Source organism: Sapajus apella, unplaced genomic scaffold (assembly GCF_009761245.1).
Source record: "Sapajus apella isolate SASKATOON/1434 unplaced genomic scaffold, GSC_monkey_1.0 scaffold52, whole genome shotgun sequence".
Classification (NCBI taxonomy): Eukaryota; Metazoa; Chordata; class Mammalia; order Primates; family Cebidae; genus Sapajus; species Sapajus apella.
Window position 1 is genome coordinate 14785476 of NW_022436992.1, and position 16357 is coordinate 14801832.

Here is a 16357-nt window from a genome sequence, read left to right on the forward strand (position 1 = left end):
AAAATGAATATTTCTGAGCATTGGCCTTACCAAATCTCCCCACTCCTACCTTTCTGTATTTTGATTTTGGTTTTTAGAAGTTCCTTTTCCTTGTTCTGTAAATGTAATCAGAGTAGAATAATAAGTACCTCTTCTGGATTCCACTTTTCTGAGGGTTTTTAACTGGATGGCAACTTTTTTTTATTAGGCTTGGTCACAGGGGACAAGGGTAAGGGGTGGTAAAATATTAGAAATACCAAATATTCTAGATTGAAAAATATTTGTATACAATCTAACCCTGCCTCTATACTTTATAAATGAGGAATCTGAAGCCCTGTGGTTAAAGTAATTACCCATAGTCACACAGGGCCAAGCCAGGACTAGGATTTTGTTTCCCAACCCCCTGTCAGTATTCTCTTTGATTTGATTTACATGACTCAAATGATTATTTAGCCAAAGCTGGCAGCCCTTCTACACAAGGAACAAATTCTAAACATGTATAGTAGAATTTAATAATATTATCAAATAAAACAAAAGATTTAAACTGGCAGATATTTATAAGACATAAATTTGATGGTGCTAAGTGCAAATTTGACATTATTGTAAATGACTATACAGTCAATTTCTTTGTACATACTGTATTCCTAAAATATATTCAAAAATTTGGTATACAGAAAGCTATAAGCTGTAGCACAAGTTAACATGTAAAAAAGTACCTATGTTCCTGAAGAGCTTAAATGTATTATAAAATTTCCTTTTTTTATATGTAAAAATCTTTTATACATTTATCACCATCTTTGAGGGTATATTTCTAGTTTTGTAGTGACTGTTAATTTGAGCTTGTAAGTGTACTCAACTCACCCAGTGAGCATCTCGTTGAAACTGTAGATTCCACTGCTTTTGGTTCACTCTCTGATTTCCAGCTTTGTCTCTATTGCTGTAAAGATCTTTGTTCTTAGACTTTGCTTTTTAATTATAATACAATCACTTTCATTTAAAAAAAAATTTCTTTTTTGTTTTTGTTTTTGAGATGGAGTCTTGTTCTGTCGCCCAGGCTGGAGTGCAGTGGCATGATCTCAGCTCACTGCAGCCTACATTGGGTTCAAGCAGTTCTTCTGCCTTAGCCTCCCGATGCCCAGCTAATTTTTATATTTTAATAGAGATGGGGTTTCGCCATGTTGGCCAGGCTGGTCTCGAACTACTGACCTCAAGTGATCTGCCCACCTCGTCTAGCCCATTTAAAAATGTTTTTCAATCATTTTTACAAAATAAGGGCAATCTATGATAAAATATGCAAATCATACAAACATGAATGTTCAATGATGGAATGCTGTTGAACAAAACATTTATTTTTAACCTGGTATACAGAAATCCAAATTTTACATATGAAGGCCAATCTAGAAGAGTCACCCTTTAAGGCTTTGAAGTTGGTTTAAATAATTTTGTGTATCAGAATAAAATATTTAATTTTCTTTTTCTTACATTTATTTTTTTGTTTTTGTTTTTAAAGGATGGTAAACCTAAAGAGAAGCAGCAGCATTTGAGTCAGGCATTCATCAATCAACATACAGTGGAACGCAAAGGAAAACAAATTTGTAAATATTTTCTTGAAAGAAAATGTATTAAGGTATAAAAATGTGTAAGCAAAAATCTAAAATGTAAAACTGCTCTTTCTGTTGTACACCCTTTTAATTCATACCTTTAGGTTTTTAAAACTGTTTCCTTCTGGAAAAAATTCAGTTAGAAAATTTCAGTTAAGTATTCTTTTATGTTTAAAAAGTAGCCGGACGGGGCGGCTCACGCCTGTGATCCCAGTACTTTGGAAGGCTGAGGTGGGCGGATCACCTGAGCTCAGGAGTTAAAGACCAGCCTGGCCAACATGGTGAAACTCCCTCTCTACAAAAATACAAAAGTTAGCCAGGTGTGGTGATGCATGCCTGTAGTCCCAGCTACTTGGGAGGCTGTGGCAGGAGAATTACTTGAACCTGGGAAGTGAAGGCTGCAGTGAGCCGTGATCGTGCTATTGCACTCCAGCGTGGGCAATAGAGAGAACTTTAAAAAAAAAAAAAAAAAAAAAAAAAAAGTAGATAATTTGAAAAAATGCTTTGTGCTTAAAAGTGTTTGGGACTTAGAATTTTAAGCAGATACATGTGACGTGGTTAGATAATTTATTAAGAATTAGAATGTGCTACCTCTAAGACTTTGGTTCTTTGTGGAATCATTTGCTTAAAGTTTAGTAGGAATTAAATTGTAATGAGTTGACTATTAGAAATAATGGCTTTTCCTTTCTCCTTCTTTTGGCCTAGGGAGACCAGTGTAAATTTGATCATGATGCAGAGATAGAGAAGAAAAAGGAAATGTGTAAGTTTTATGTACAAGGATATTGTACCAGAGGTGAAAACTGTCTGTATTTGCATAATATCCTTTATCACAAGATATAGTGACTTTACTCTTTATAAATATTTACAGGAACATTTTAAATGTGCAAAATTTTTAACAAAACCAGTGTTTTAGCTATACCAAAATGATACTATCCAAGCCCAACTTAGTATCAAAGTGATTAAATTGTACATGGAATTTTCATAAGCAAGAGAAGAGGAATTCTTTAGAAAATCTCTCAAATGATGATTCTTTCTGCTCAACCTGGGTGGTATAGAGGGTCCATGAGACCTCTTCAAGTCTTCAAGTTTTTCCCAGAAAGAGTATCACAATTTCTACTGTGATATTGACTAATTGAATCTATATTCAGATAAGCTACATCATAAAAAGGCAGGGATTACATAATTTGGGAGTACGTGTTTTCTGTGTATTCTGTACTATGTAGAAATTGTCTCTTAATTTGCAGAATAACCTTAATTCTTCAGTGCAAATGGCACAGACAAGTTGACAATACATGGAACGTAAACATTTTAGGTTAATAATGGCTTTAGTCATCACAAAAATTTTTTTCTTCAGGCATTGAATATAAGGAATATCAAATTATAAGTTGAGGATTTTTTTTCCTAGAAAACAGTATTCAAGTTATATAAATTTATTCTGTTGTAAACAAGTCTAATGTACAAAGGATCCAGATTTGTAAGACATGTCATCGTTGACTTTGATTCCTCCACCCACAAAGGAATGCTTTAAAAATAATCACATTTATCAAAGTATTTAAAATATTTATCTCTTTCATATATGAAACATGTCTGTACTCTATTAGAAGAATGGACATGAAGGAAAAGAGTGACCTGATAGCCAATACACTTGATTTATTTATGTAGTCTTTCTAAAATTAGACTTTTTTTTTTTTTTTTTTTTAAGACGGAGTCTAGCTCTGTCGCCCAGGCTGGAGTACAGTGGCGTGATCTTGGCTCACTGCAACCTCTACCTCCCTGGCTCAAGCAATTTCCCTGCCTCAGCCTCCCTTGTAGCTGGGATTACAGGTGCATGCCACCACACCCTGCCAATGTTTTCGTATTTTTAGTAGAGATGGGATTTCACCACGTTGGCCAGACTGGTCTTGAACTCCTGACCTCACACAATCCGCCCACCTCGGCCTCCCAAACTGCTGGGATTACAGGTGTGAGCCACCACGCCAGGCCTAAAATTAAGATTTTTAAATGTAATTCAGTTAATAATTTATTATCTTGTATTTTAAATAGAGAAATCCAGTTTCTACTAGTAGGAAAGGTCTTTTTTTTTTTTTTAAGACATTGTCTCACTCTGTATCCCAGGCTGGAGTGCGGTGGCACAATCTCGGTTCACTGCAGCCTCTGCCTCCAAAGTTCAAATGATTCTGGTGCTTCAGCCTCCTGAGTAGCTGAGATTACAGGTGTGCCTGTGCCACCATGCCTGCTAATTCTTTTGTATTTTTAGTAGAGGCATGGTTTCGCCATGTTGGGTAGGTTGGTCTCTAACTCTTGGCTTCAAGTGATCCACCCACCTCAGTCTCCTAAAGTGCTGCAATTACAGGTGTGAGCCACCGTGCCTGGCCACAGAGGCTTTATTTAGGAAAAATAAAGTCATTAAGTTAGTAACATTATTTCAGTTGGATTAAAATTGTTCTCTTCCTTAACACTTGCGTTACATGAATATCCTTGTAAGTTTTACCATACAGGAACAAAATGTTATCAGGGAGAATATTGCAAATTTTCTCATGCTCCATTGACTCCTGAAACACAAGAATTATTGGCTAAAGTGAGTATAATTTTTAATCTTTTTTTTTTTCTTTTTTAAGGAATATATTTGAACTAAGGATGAGCATTTGAAGATAATTAAGGACAGTACCTCATAGATTAGCATATGGGATATATTAGGACTGATAATTTAAGAATCCAGTTTAAATATTTTTCATTTGTATATGTTTCCTTGCAGCTGAAAGGAAGATGTATATTCATTGCTGATTTAAGTTGGAATGATCGTAAAATCTTCAGTGTAATTAAGCCATTTTAATAGCTAAGCTAAGCTAAATAAAACAAATAAGAGAAATAGCATTCCTGTTATAAAGAGTCTTGGAAGGAAAGCTACAAGTTATGGGTTTATAAACATTCTAGAATTACATCAAAGAATAGTTAAGTAGAAATTTCAAAATGTTTTCTTCAGATATTCTTTCAGTCTGTGAGAAAAGAAAAATTATAGTCATTTGTATTCTTTTATTTCTCATGTTAGCTGGAGCTAGTCTCTTAAAAATTCAATCTAAGTATACATGAAAATAAAAGTCTTTTGAAACCAACCATACGATCTCGTGGCAAAATGTTCCATTGAGCATGTGTAAATATTACGAAGCCAAAGGTTCTTGTTTATAGATATTTTTAGGTTGAAAATATGAACGAAGTTTAATGTGGAATTAGAAGTTGTAACAAATATTTAGTTGTTTATTTGTATGAAATAGATATGGAAAAGTGATATATATAAAATAAGTTTTGCAGTTCCTGTCGTAGTAGTAAATAATATTAGATGATTATTAGGATGAATGTGATTGGAATAATTTGAAAATTATAATAGTATGACAGTATATGTAAATTAGACATGAATGCTTAATAATGATTATGTGATTTTCTTTTCATATTAGGTTTTGGATACTGAAAAGACATCATGTAAATAAAATAGACATAAAAAGGTAAAATTAGAATTTACTACATTTTTTTTCCTTTGAACATCTCCAGAAGTTGGCATGTCAGCCTCAATAGGGCTTTTTCCATTTTCTCAAATAGAAGTATTTTTCTTCTTTCTCTGGCACTAAAAAATATTTATAAAATATTTGATATATTTATATACCTATATGGATCTACATCAGCCTGCTTCCTTGTGTGGGCTTGTCTATCATGTATATTTTTATTCTCCTCTTGTGTCTCTTTGTAGATTTACCAAATATGTACAATTCACAAAACAATATATTAGTTTTGCTTATGTTTGGATGTTATTTAGACTTTATCATACTCTCTGTATTAATTGATGACATGGCTATTTTCACTCAACATTATTCATTCACGTAGATGCATGCAGCTGTCATTCATTTTTACTTCTATATAACATTTCATTCTATGTTTCTGTTATTTAGTCATTCTATTAATATTTAGGTTATTTTCAATTTTTAAAAATACGAAGTCTTGTTGTAAATATCCACGTACATACCTCTTGGTATGAATGTGCACAAGTTATCCACAGTATGTGACAAGGAGTAGAATTATATCATCATAAAATTTAACATAACATCAGTTTTTTCAAGTAGTTGTATCAATTTATACTCCTACAAACTGTAGAAGAACTCCTATTATTCTACACTTGCCCATACTTTATGCTGTCAATACTTGAATTTTTTTTAACCAGTTTAGTGGATGTAAAATAGAATTTCTTAACCTAATTTGCATGAAGTACAGCATCTTTTCTTATGCTTACTGGCTTTTGAGTTTCATCTTTGGTGAAATGCCTGTTAATGTCTTTTGCTCATGTTTTTATTGGTCTGATTGTCCTTTATAGATTGATTTCTTATGTTTTTATATAATTCTTTGAGTTATGTGTGGCAGGTCTTCTCCCATTTTGTTGGAAGTCTACAATTTTTTTTTTTTTTTTTGAACCATCTCAATGAGTAGAATGACTTATTTTGGTAATCTTTTTGTTTCTGGTTAGTTTTATGTTTTGTGTCTCATTTAAATTCTTTATCATAAGGCTGTAAAGTAATTTAACTTTTTTTTTTAAGTTTTGGAGCTTTGCTTTATACATTTATATTTTCATCCTTTGGGAATTATATTAATAGTTGGTACAGTAATGGTGCATAGCAAAAACAACCACAAGATTGTTTTGGCTACTCTGGATCTTTTGCTTTTCCATGTAAGTTTTAGGATCAGCTTGCAAATTTCTGCAAAAAACCCATGCTGAGATTGTTTTTTTTGTTGTTGTTTTTTTGTTTTTTTGAGATGGAGTTTCGCTCTCGTTACCCAGGCTGGAGTGCAATGGCACGATCTCGGCTCACCGCAGCCTCCACCTCCTGGGTTCAGGCAATTCTCCTGCCTCAGCCTCCTGAGTAGCTGGGATTACAGGCACGCGCCACCATGCCCAGCTGAATTTTTGTATTTTTAGTAGAGATGGGGTTTCACCACGTTGACCAGGATGGTCTCGATCTCTTGACCTTGTGATCCACCCACCTCGGCCTCCCAAAGTGCTGGGATTATAGGCGTGAGCCACCGCGCCCGGCCCCATGCTGAGATTTTGATAGGGATTGCATAGAATCTGTGGAGAATTGCACATAGAATTCTGATCTACGAGTATGGAATGTCTCTCCATTTATTTAGATCTTCATTTTCTCTCAGTTTTGTAATTTTCATCGTACAAGTGTACAGTGTACACTTTTTAGTTAATATATTCCTACATATTGTGCTTGGTGCTGTTGAATGGAATTGTCACTTACCTCTATTTTTAGATTGATTGTTGGTAGTATGTAGAAATAGAATTTATTTTTGTTTTTGATCATTTCCCAAGACTTTGAATTCATTTATTAGCCCTAGTAGGTTTTGTGTGTGTGTGTGTGTGTGTATTCCTTAGGAATTTGTATATATAGGATTATGTTATCTGAGAATAAAGACAGTTTTACCTCTTCTTTTCTAACCTAGATGCTTTTTATTTCTTTTTGTGCCTAATTTCACTGACTGGAACCTCCTATACAAGGTTAAATAGAAGCGAGAGCAGATAATGTTGCCTTTGTCCTGATATTTGGCAGAAACATTCAGTCTTTTACCATTACATATGATTTTAGCTGTAGGTTTTTATAGATACTCTAGTTCAAGGAAGTTCTCTCATTTCTAGTTTTTTGAGCACTTTTATCATGGATGAATCTTGGGTTTTATCAGATGATTTCTCTGCATCTGTTGAGATGACCATATAATTTTTCCCTTTATTCTAGTCACATGATATATTAGTTGTAAAACAAATCTTGCATTCTTAAGATAAACCCCACTTGGTAATATTGGATATAATTTATTATTAGATTTCATTTGCTAATATTTTATTAAGGAATTTTGCATCTTTTTCATTATGAGGGGTATTCATTTGTATCTTTCTTTTCTTGTGATGTCTTTTTCTGACTTTCGTATTAAGGTAGTACTGGCCTCCTAAAATGAGTTAAAGGTGTTCCCACTTCCTCTATTTTCTGGAAGAATTCATGCAAAATTGTTGTTATTTCTCCTTTAATTCACCAGTCAGACAACTGGGCCTGAGCTGTTTTATCGTTTTTTTTTTTTAATTAGAAGATTTTATAAAACAGATTCAATTTCTGTCCTCGTTATAAGTTTATTCAGATTTTTTTTTTAAATCAGCTTTGGTAATTTGTATCTTTCTATTAATTTTGCTGTTTCATCTAAGTTGTCTATTTTGTTGGCCTAAATTTGTTTATAGTATTGTTTTATAATCCTTTTGAATTCTGTATTATAAAAAGATTTTCTTTTTTTTTTTTTTTGAGATGGAGTCTTGCTCTTTTACCTAGGCTGGAGTACAGTGGCACAATCTCAGCTCGCTGCAACTTGCATCTCCTGGGTTCAAGCGATTCTCCTGCTTCAGTTTCCTGCGTAGCTGGGATGACAGGTGCATGTCACCACACTCGGCTAATTTTTGTATTTTTAGTAGAGATGGGGTTTCACCATGTTGGCCAGGTTGTTCTTGAACTCCTGACCTCAGGTGATCCATGTACCTCAGCCTCCCAAAGTGCTGGGATTACAGGCATGAGTCACCATGCTCTCTGTTGCCTAGGCTAGAGTGCAGTGGCACAATCTTGGCTGTATTCTAATCTCAGACGAAACAGACTTTAACAAAGATTTTTAAAGACCTATGAAGTGACTTAAATAACCACACAATAATAGTGGGAGACAACAGTCCGCCCACAGTATTAGATCATTGAGGCAGAAAAGTAACCAGGATGTTTGGGACCTGAACTCCATACTTAACCAAATGGACCTAATAGACATCTACAGAACTTTCCACCCCCAAACAGCAGAATAGACATTCTGCTCGTCTGCACGTGACATATACTCTAAAAATGACCACACAACCAGGCATGAAATAATCCTCAGCAATTTTTTTTAAAAAACCCAAATCATCCCACTCACACTCTCAGATCACTATACAAGAAAAATAAAAATCAATACTAAGAAAATCACTCAAAACAATTAACCTGGTCCTGAATTTCTGGGTAAATAATGAAATTAAGGTACAAATCAAGAAATTCTTTAATGAGAAAAAGGATATAAAATGTCAGAATCTTTGGGACACAGCCAGAGCAGTGTTAAGAGGAAAGTTTATAGCACTAAATGCCCACATGAAAAAATTAGAACTCAAATCAACAACATAACATCACACTTAGAGGAACCAGAGAAACAAGAGCAAACCAGCCCAAGGCTAGGAGAAGACAAGACATGCGAAGTGACTTAGATAGCCACCGAAATCAGTGCTGAACTGAAGGAAATTGAGGTGTGTCAGAACGCTGGATGAGAAAATAAAAAAGGGAAATGAGGTGTGAAAAACCATTGCGTAAGAAATGAATCTAGGAGCTAGTTCTTTGTAAGAATTAATAAGATAGAGTGCTATCTACTGTAGATGAATAAAGGAAAAATAGAAGATCCAAATAAACACAATCAGAAATGACAAAGGGGACATCACCACTGATCCCACAAAAATCCAAAAGCCCCCAGCGACTATTATGAACACCTCTATTTTCATACAAGCTAGAAAATCTAGAAGAAATTCATAAATTCCTGGAAACATACAACCTCCCAAGATTGAATCAGGAAGAGATTGAATCCCTGAACAGACCAATAATGAGTTCCAAAATTGAATGAGTGGTAAAAAGCCTATCAACTAGAAAAAGACCAGGACCAGACACTTTCACAGCCGAATTCTACCAGACGTATAAGGAAAAGCTGTTACATTCATACTGAAACTTTTCCAAAAATTGAGGAGGAAGGGCTCCTCCCAAACTCATTTTATGAGGTCAGCATCATCCCAATACCAAAATTTGGCAGAGACAAACACACATACTTACACACACACACAAACTTCAGGCTGTTATCCTTGATGAACATAGATGCAAAAATCCTCCACAAAAAATTAGCAAACCAAATCTAGCAGCACATCAAAAAGCTAATTCATCATGATCAAGAAGACTCTATTCTTGGGATGCAAATTTGGTTCAACATAAACAAATCAATAATTGTGATTCACCACATAAAACTATAAACAAAAACCACCTATCATCTCAATATATGCAGAAAAGGCTTTTGATAAAATTCAACATTCCTTCATGTTAAAAACCCTCGACCAATTAATCATTGAAGGAGCATACCTCAAAATAGAGCCGTTTATGAACAACTCACAGCCACCATCATACTGAATGGGCAGAAGCTGGAATCATTCCTCTTTAAAATTGTATTAAGATAAGGATGCCCTCTCTCACCACTCATGTTCAACATAATACTGGAAGTCCTAGCCAGAGCAATCAGGTAAGAGAAGTAAAAGGCATCCAAATAGGAAGAGAGGAAGTCAAACTGTTTGTTCACAGATGACATGGTTCTATACCTGAAAAACCCTGTCGTCTCTGCCTAGAGGTTCCTGGATCTAATAAATAGCTTCGGCAAAGTTTCAGGATATAAAATCAATGTACAAAGATTGCTGATTTTTATAGGTGTAGCATTTTGATTTTGTAGGCGTACCATTCCTATATACCAACAACAGCCAAGCAGAGAGCCAAATCAAGAATGCAGTCCCATTCACAATAACGACAGCAAAAATATAGCTAACCAAAGAGGCCTCTATAACAAGTATTACAAAACACAGCTCAAAGAAATCAGAGATGACAAACAAATGGAAAAACATTCCATGCTCATGGATGGGAAGCATCAGTATTATTAAAATGGCCACACTACCAAAAGCAATTTACAGATTCAATGCTATTCCTATCAAACTCCCAATAACATTCTTTATAGAACTAGAAAAATGTATTTTAAAATTCATATGGAACAAAAAAGCCCAAATAGCTAAGGCAGTCTTCAGCAAAAAGAACAAAGCTTGGGCCAAGTATGGTGGCTCACACCTGTAAACCCAATAATTTTGGAGTCTGAGGCAGGCATATCACTTGAGCCCAGCAGTTTGAGACCAGACTGAGCAACATGGTGAAACTCTACCTCTACAAAAAATACAAAAATTAACTGGGTATGGTGGTACATGCCTGTAGTCCCAGCTACTTGGGAAGCTGAGGTCAGAGGATTGTTTGTGCCTGTTTTCTGCAGTGGCTGTATCATTTTAGATCCCCACCAATAATACACAAAGCCTCCTTCAATTTCTCCACATCCTTGTCAACACTTACTCTGTTTGTTGTATATGTGTTTTGTTTTGAGACGGGGTTGTTCTCTCACCCAGGCTTGAGTACAGTGGCTTGATCTCAGCTCACTGCAACCTCGGCCTCCCAGGTTCAAGTGATTTTCCTGCCTCACTCTCCTAAGTAGCTGGAATTACAGACGTACCACCACACCCAGCTAATTTTTGTATTTTAGTAGAGGTGGGGTTTCACCATGTTGGCCAGGCTGGTCTCGAACTCCTGACCTCAAGTAATCTGCCCATCTTGGCCTCCCAAAGTGCTGGGATTACAGGGATAAGCCACCACGCCTGGCCTGTTGTGTGTGTGTTTTTAAAGAATACTGTAGTCATCTTAATGGATGTGAGGTAGCATCTCATGGTTTTGATACGCAGTTAGTGATGTTGAACATCTATGTGTTTATTGGCCATTCATATAATCTTTGGAGAAATGTCTATTCAAGTCTTTGCCCATTTTTGAATTGGGTTACTTCCTTTTTTGTTGTTGAGTTTTAAGAGTTCTGTATGGATTCTGGGTGTTAATCACTAATGAGATACATGATTTGCAAGTATTTTCTCCCATTCTGTAGGTTATCTTTTTATTCTGTTGATAGTGTTCTTTGATGTCCCAGTAGTTTTTAATTTTCATGAAGTCCAATTTTAATCTATTTTTTCTTTTATTATCTGTGCCTTTGATGTCATATCCAAGAAATTATGTTCAAATCCAGTGTTGTGAAGATTTTCCCTTATGTTTTCCTCTAGGAGCTTTATAGGTTTAACTCTTGCATTTAGGTTTTTGATGTATTTTGTGTATGTTGTCTAAGACAGTAGTCCAACTTCATTATTTTTCATGAGGAGATCCAGTTTTCCTAGCATCATTTGTTGAAAGACTGTCCTTCCATCATTGAATGGTCTTGGTACGTTTGTCAGCAGTTATTTACCATAGATGTGAGGGTTTATTTCTAGCCTCTCTGTTCTGTTCCATTGCTCTATATGTCTATCGTTTATGCTTTTAGCACTCCGTTTTGATTACTATCACTTTGTATTAACTTGAACTCAGGAAATGTGAGTCCCTCAAATTGGTTCTTTTTCAAAAAATTTCTAGGCTATTTGTCCCTTGATATTCCATATGAATTTTAAGACAGATTATTCTATTTCTGGAAAGAAACATCAATTTGAAGTTGATAGAGATTGCATTGAATATGTAGCTTGCTTTGAGTAGTAATAACATCTTAACAATATTATCTTTCAGTCCATTAACATGGGGTGTCTTTTATTTATGTGCCTTTGACTTTTTTTCAGCAATGTTTTATAGTTTTTATTATACAAGTTTCACCTCCTTGGTTAAATTAATTCCTAAGTACATTTGGCCCTTGAACAACAGAGAAATTAGGGTTACTGACCCTTTGTGCAGTCAAAAATCTGCATATAACTTTTCACTCCTCAAAATCATAACTACTAATAGCCTGCTGCTGACGGGAAGCCTTACCAATAACATAAACAGATGATTAACACATAAATAGATTCTTATCTATATATATATTTTTCTAAATTGTAGCAAATCTTCAAAAAATGTTTCATTGTATTGAAAAACATCTGTATATAAGTGGATTCATACAGTTCAAACTTGTGTTGTTCAAGAGCCAACTGTATTTTATTCTTTTTGACTATAGTAAATTGAATTGTTTTAATTTCCTTTTTAGATTGTTCATTGTTAGTGTGTAGAAATACACCTGATTTTTGTGTGTCGGGTTTTCTGCATAGAAGATCATTGGGGGGAATACTTTTTAAAACATGATAAAATATAACTTAATAAGAAAACACCATACTCAATACGGCAAACAGTAGAGACATTTCCATTAGAAGAGTTTATGTTCCATTGAGACTGCCTGGTTTCTAAACCTTCAGTAGAGTTCCCTTCTGAAAACATCTGCGTTTGGGGAAAGGTGCATTTAAGAATGTCCTTGATGAAGCAGTAACAATTATTAATGTTATTAAACCTCAATGCATACAGTCTTTTCAACATTAAGCCTAGCAGAATGGGAAGATATATAAAGTACTTCTGCAACTGTATTCCTAAGGAAAAGTGTGTGTGCCATTATCTGAGTTGCAAGCTGAATGAGTTTTTACTTGAAAGAACAACTGAGAGCTGGGTGTGCTGGTGTGAGCCTATAATCCCAGCTGCTTGGGAGCTGGAGGCAGGACTTGGAATTCAGGTCCAACCTGGGTAACACAATAAGACCCTGTCTCTACCAAAAACAAAACAAAACACAAGAAACCAGACACACATACAAACCCAAACCCAAACAAACAATCAAAACTGAGGGGCAATTTTTTTTCAGATATAGATGTTTGACAGCAACTTTTTCACAAATGAACAGAGTGACCCTGAACTTTGAGGACAACTGAAAATATTTGTTGTTAATGATAAAATTCAAGCTTTTAAGCAAAAATTATAATTGTAGAACATTTGACCTGTCCCTGTGACCTTGAAAGCTTTCCTGTACCTGAAGACTTTTTTGGCAAGATTCATTAAAGAATGTGATTTTTTTAAAACACTGTACTATGTAATGAAACATGTGGAAGATCTGCATAGATTAGTAAACTTATACTTTCCAAATAAAACAATTATACATATATAAAGCATCCATTCAGCATACAAAGACCAATGGATTTTAATGTAACAGTATAAAAAGTTCATTGATGTGGTTTCGGATTCTGTACTGCAACTTGAAAATTTGTTTCCATTTGCTTTTAATATTCATTCGCTCATTACTTTATTTTTAGCTCTTATTTTCTCTTCTTTTTTTTTTTTTTTTTTTGAGACGGAGTCTGGATTTGTTTTCTAGGCTTGAGTGAAGTGGCATGATCTCTCCTCACTGCTACCTCTGCTCCTGGGTTCAAGCGAGTCTCGTGTCTCAGCCTCCTGAATAGCTGGAATTACAGGCATGTGCCACCACGTCCAGCTAATTTTTTTTTTTTTTTTTTTGAGACAGAGTCTCCCTCTGTTGCCAGGCACCAGGCTGGAGTGCAGTGGCACAATCTCGGCTCACTCAATCTCCGCCTCCCAGGTTGAGGCAATTCTCCTGCCTCAACATTCTGAGTAGCTGGGACTACAGGCACACGCCACCACGCCCAGCTAATTTTTTTGTGTTTTTAATACAGATGGAGTTTCACTATGTTGGTCAGGCTGGTCTCCAACTCCTGACCTCAAGTGATATGGCTGCCTTGGCCTCCCAAAGTGCTGGGATTACAGGTGTGAGCCACCATGCCCGGCCTATTTTTAGCTTTTCTGAATAATTTTTGGTTTGTTTCCTGTAGTTGGGTTTTGCTCTACAGACTAAACCAAAAATATTTTTCTTTTGATACGTGGATTAAGACCATTCACATTTATTGAAATGACCAAATATTCGGATTAGTTTCTGTCATTTTATTGTTACTGTTTCTTTCTGTATAATGTGTTTTCTTTATTTTCTATTAAATTTTTCTTTTTTATCTCATTTTTTGTTCTTTTTCTGCTTTTGCCCAATAATATTTGTCATGTTTCCATTCAAATGTATTCTTTCTTGTAATGTAGTCTTCATTTGTAATATAATTTTTTTCTTGTTTATCATTTCTGAGGTATTCAACTCTTGTCTTATTATTTACTTTTTTTGGTTCAGTTCTAATCTTAGTTTTTGAATTTCAATTCAGAATGTTCTTTAATTTTCCCAAAGAGGGGTATTTAATTCAGTGTGGATTTTTGCTTAATTGTTTTCTTCAGCTGTATGTTTTTGTTTTTGTTTTGGGAGAGGGGAGTAGGGAGTGAGGGCGGCTAAGCTGGTAATTTCCATGAGCTGATGTGCTTTTGTTTTCTGTTTTCTTCTGTAGGTAGCATTGTACAGATGAGTATTTACGCCCATGCCTGTTCAAGACTGTTCAAGACTGGTGATTTGGAATAGTTTACAACATTCCTCAGTCAGAGTGCCCTCTTGTGTGATTGGGATGATGTGCAGCTTCCATAATGGATGGGACAGAGAGCTGGGATCTAATGTACAAGTGAAGGGCTTGGTCTTCACTGAGACATTCCAGCCATTGGAATAGGAGAGGAGCATATATGGCAGAGATGCTGGCTGGTGGGTAAATGTCACAGTAAATTCTAGAAACCCCTTCTGATTGATTGGATTTCCTTGGTAAAATAGGAAGCAAGGTTAGGCTGAGTGAGGCTGGGTGACAAGGTAGAGGAGTTTGAGGAGAGATTGGTAGATGGATTGTAAAAACAGAGTTAGTTCTCTTTATGTCATTAAATATGTCACAACATAGTTTCAATAGTTGTTCACAATTTCATTTTATGGCTTACATTACGGCTCTATGATTTTTTAAAAACCAGTTTCCTATTGTTAGACATTTATTTCCAATTTCTTACCATTATAAATAAAATGAAACAATATCTCTTACTATACCACTTCTAGATTTGGAGTTCCTAATGTTTCTATTGTTAAAATATAAGAATATTTATCTTTCTCATTGGTTTATAACTGTAGTCAGATTAAATACTTGTGTGCAGTATAAACTTTAGGAGTGTGGTGGTATCATTAACACAAGATTCAAATGCAAAATGTTCCAAGTACAAATAATGAGATTCTAAATATGCAGTTTTATATAGTAGTATTGATTATTATTAGACAAATACCATGAAATGGAAACTATCATCGTTATATTGTTTTATTGCTGGGAAAAGTAATAGTATTACCAACTTGCTGGACATGCAGAGTACACCAAAGCTAGTGATACTTCTTAGCAAAGTCCTGTTTGAAAATAGGAATTAAAGTTATTTTCATTGCCATCTAATCCCACTAAAGCAAGAAAGGGAATTGCATATACTCCAAGCAAAGGTTTGTCAGACAAGACCAAAGAAAGCAGGAAACAAGGATAAATCCTAGGCCCTTAGAAGCAGGAAACTGAGGGGTGGAGAGCAAGTCATCTGTCAGTGCCCTTTTGCTGTCTGCCCAGGCCGATTGGTTTACTTCCCAGCTGTGGCTAGGGAGGAGGGCAAGGCACTTCTTATGTAAGTCTCATAACAACCTTATAAGGTGGATAATGCAATTCATTGCATAAAAAGCGAATAAATAGGAGTACTTAATTTTTTAATTTTCCTGAGTCTTGTCAGTATTTGTAATTAATCTTATACTACAGTCTAGCAGTTTATTTCCTAATATTACCTCATGTATAGTTTGATACTTACGAAGTATAAGTTTTGTATATAAAGTTTATATATAAGGGGAAAAAATAATTCTTATATTCCTGAGGCAGCGCCCATCTCACTTGTAAACTTAAAAGACCAAGCAGAGGTTTGCGAGACTCAGAAGTCAAATAGAGAATGTTAAAAACCTCTTATTTTTCAAATAATTGTTTTAAGAGACAAGCATAACTATGTCATTGAAATATCTTAACTTGTGTTGAATCAAGTTAGGAGAGAGAGATTCTCATGAAATTGTCCTGTGTTGTCAAAGCAGCCGATAGGGTTACGAGAGCACCTTCTAGCCAATCGCCGGCTTCCATTCTCCCCTTTCCTCTGTAC

The 16357-nt window shown here is 35.2% G+C and overlaps 1 protein-coding gene across 1 annotated transcript in view; it reads left to right on the forward strand.

Annotated features, from left to right (window-relative positions):
- Nucleotides 1-15931, forward strand: part of ZC3H8 (zinc finger CCCH-type containing 8) — a 41017-nt gene extending 25086 nt beyond the window's left edge. Inside the window, exons 5-9 of the mRNA XM_032243679.1 lie at nt 1490-1606; nt 2286-2397; nt 4049-4158; nt 5033-5080; nt 14668-15931. Of these exons, the coding sequence (XP_032099570.1) occupies nt 1490-1606; nt 2286-2397; nt 4049-4158; nt 5033-5065 (372 nt within the window). The 3' untranslated portion in view covers nt 5066-5080; nt 14668-15931. The remainder of the gene's footprint in view (nt 1-1489; nt 1607-2285; nt 2398-4048; nt 4159-5032; nt 5081-14667) is intronic.
- The last annotated feature ends 426 nt before the right edge of the window (nt 15932-16357 follow it).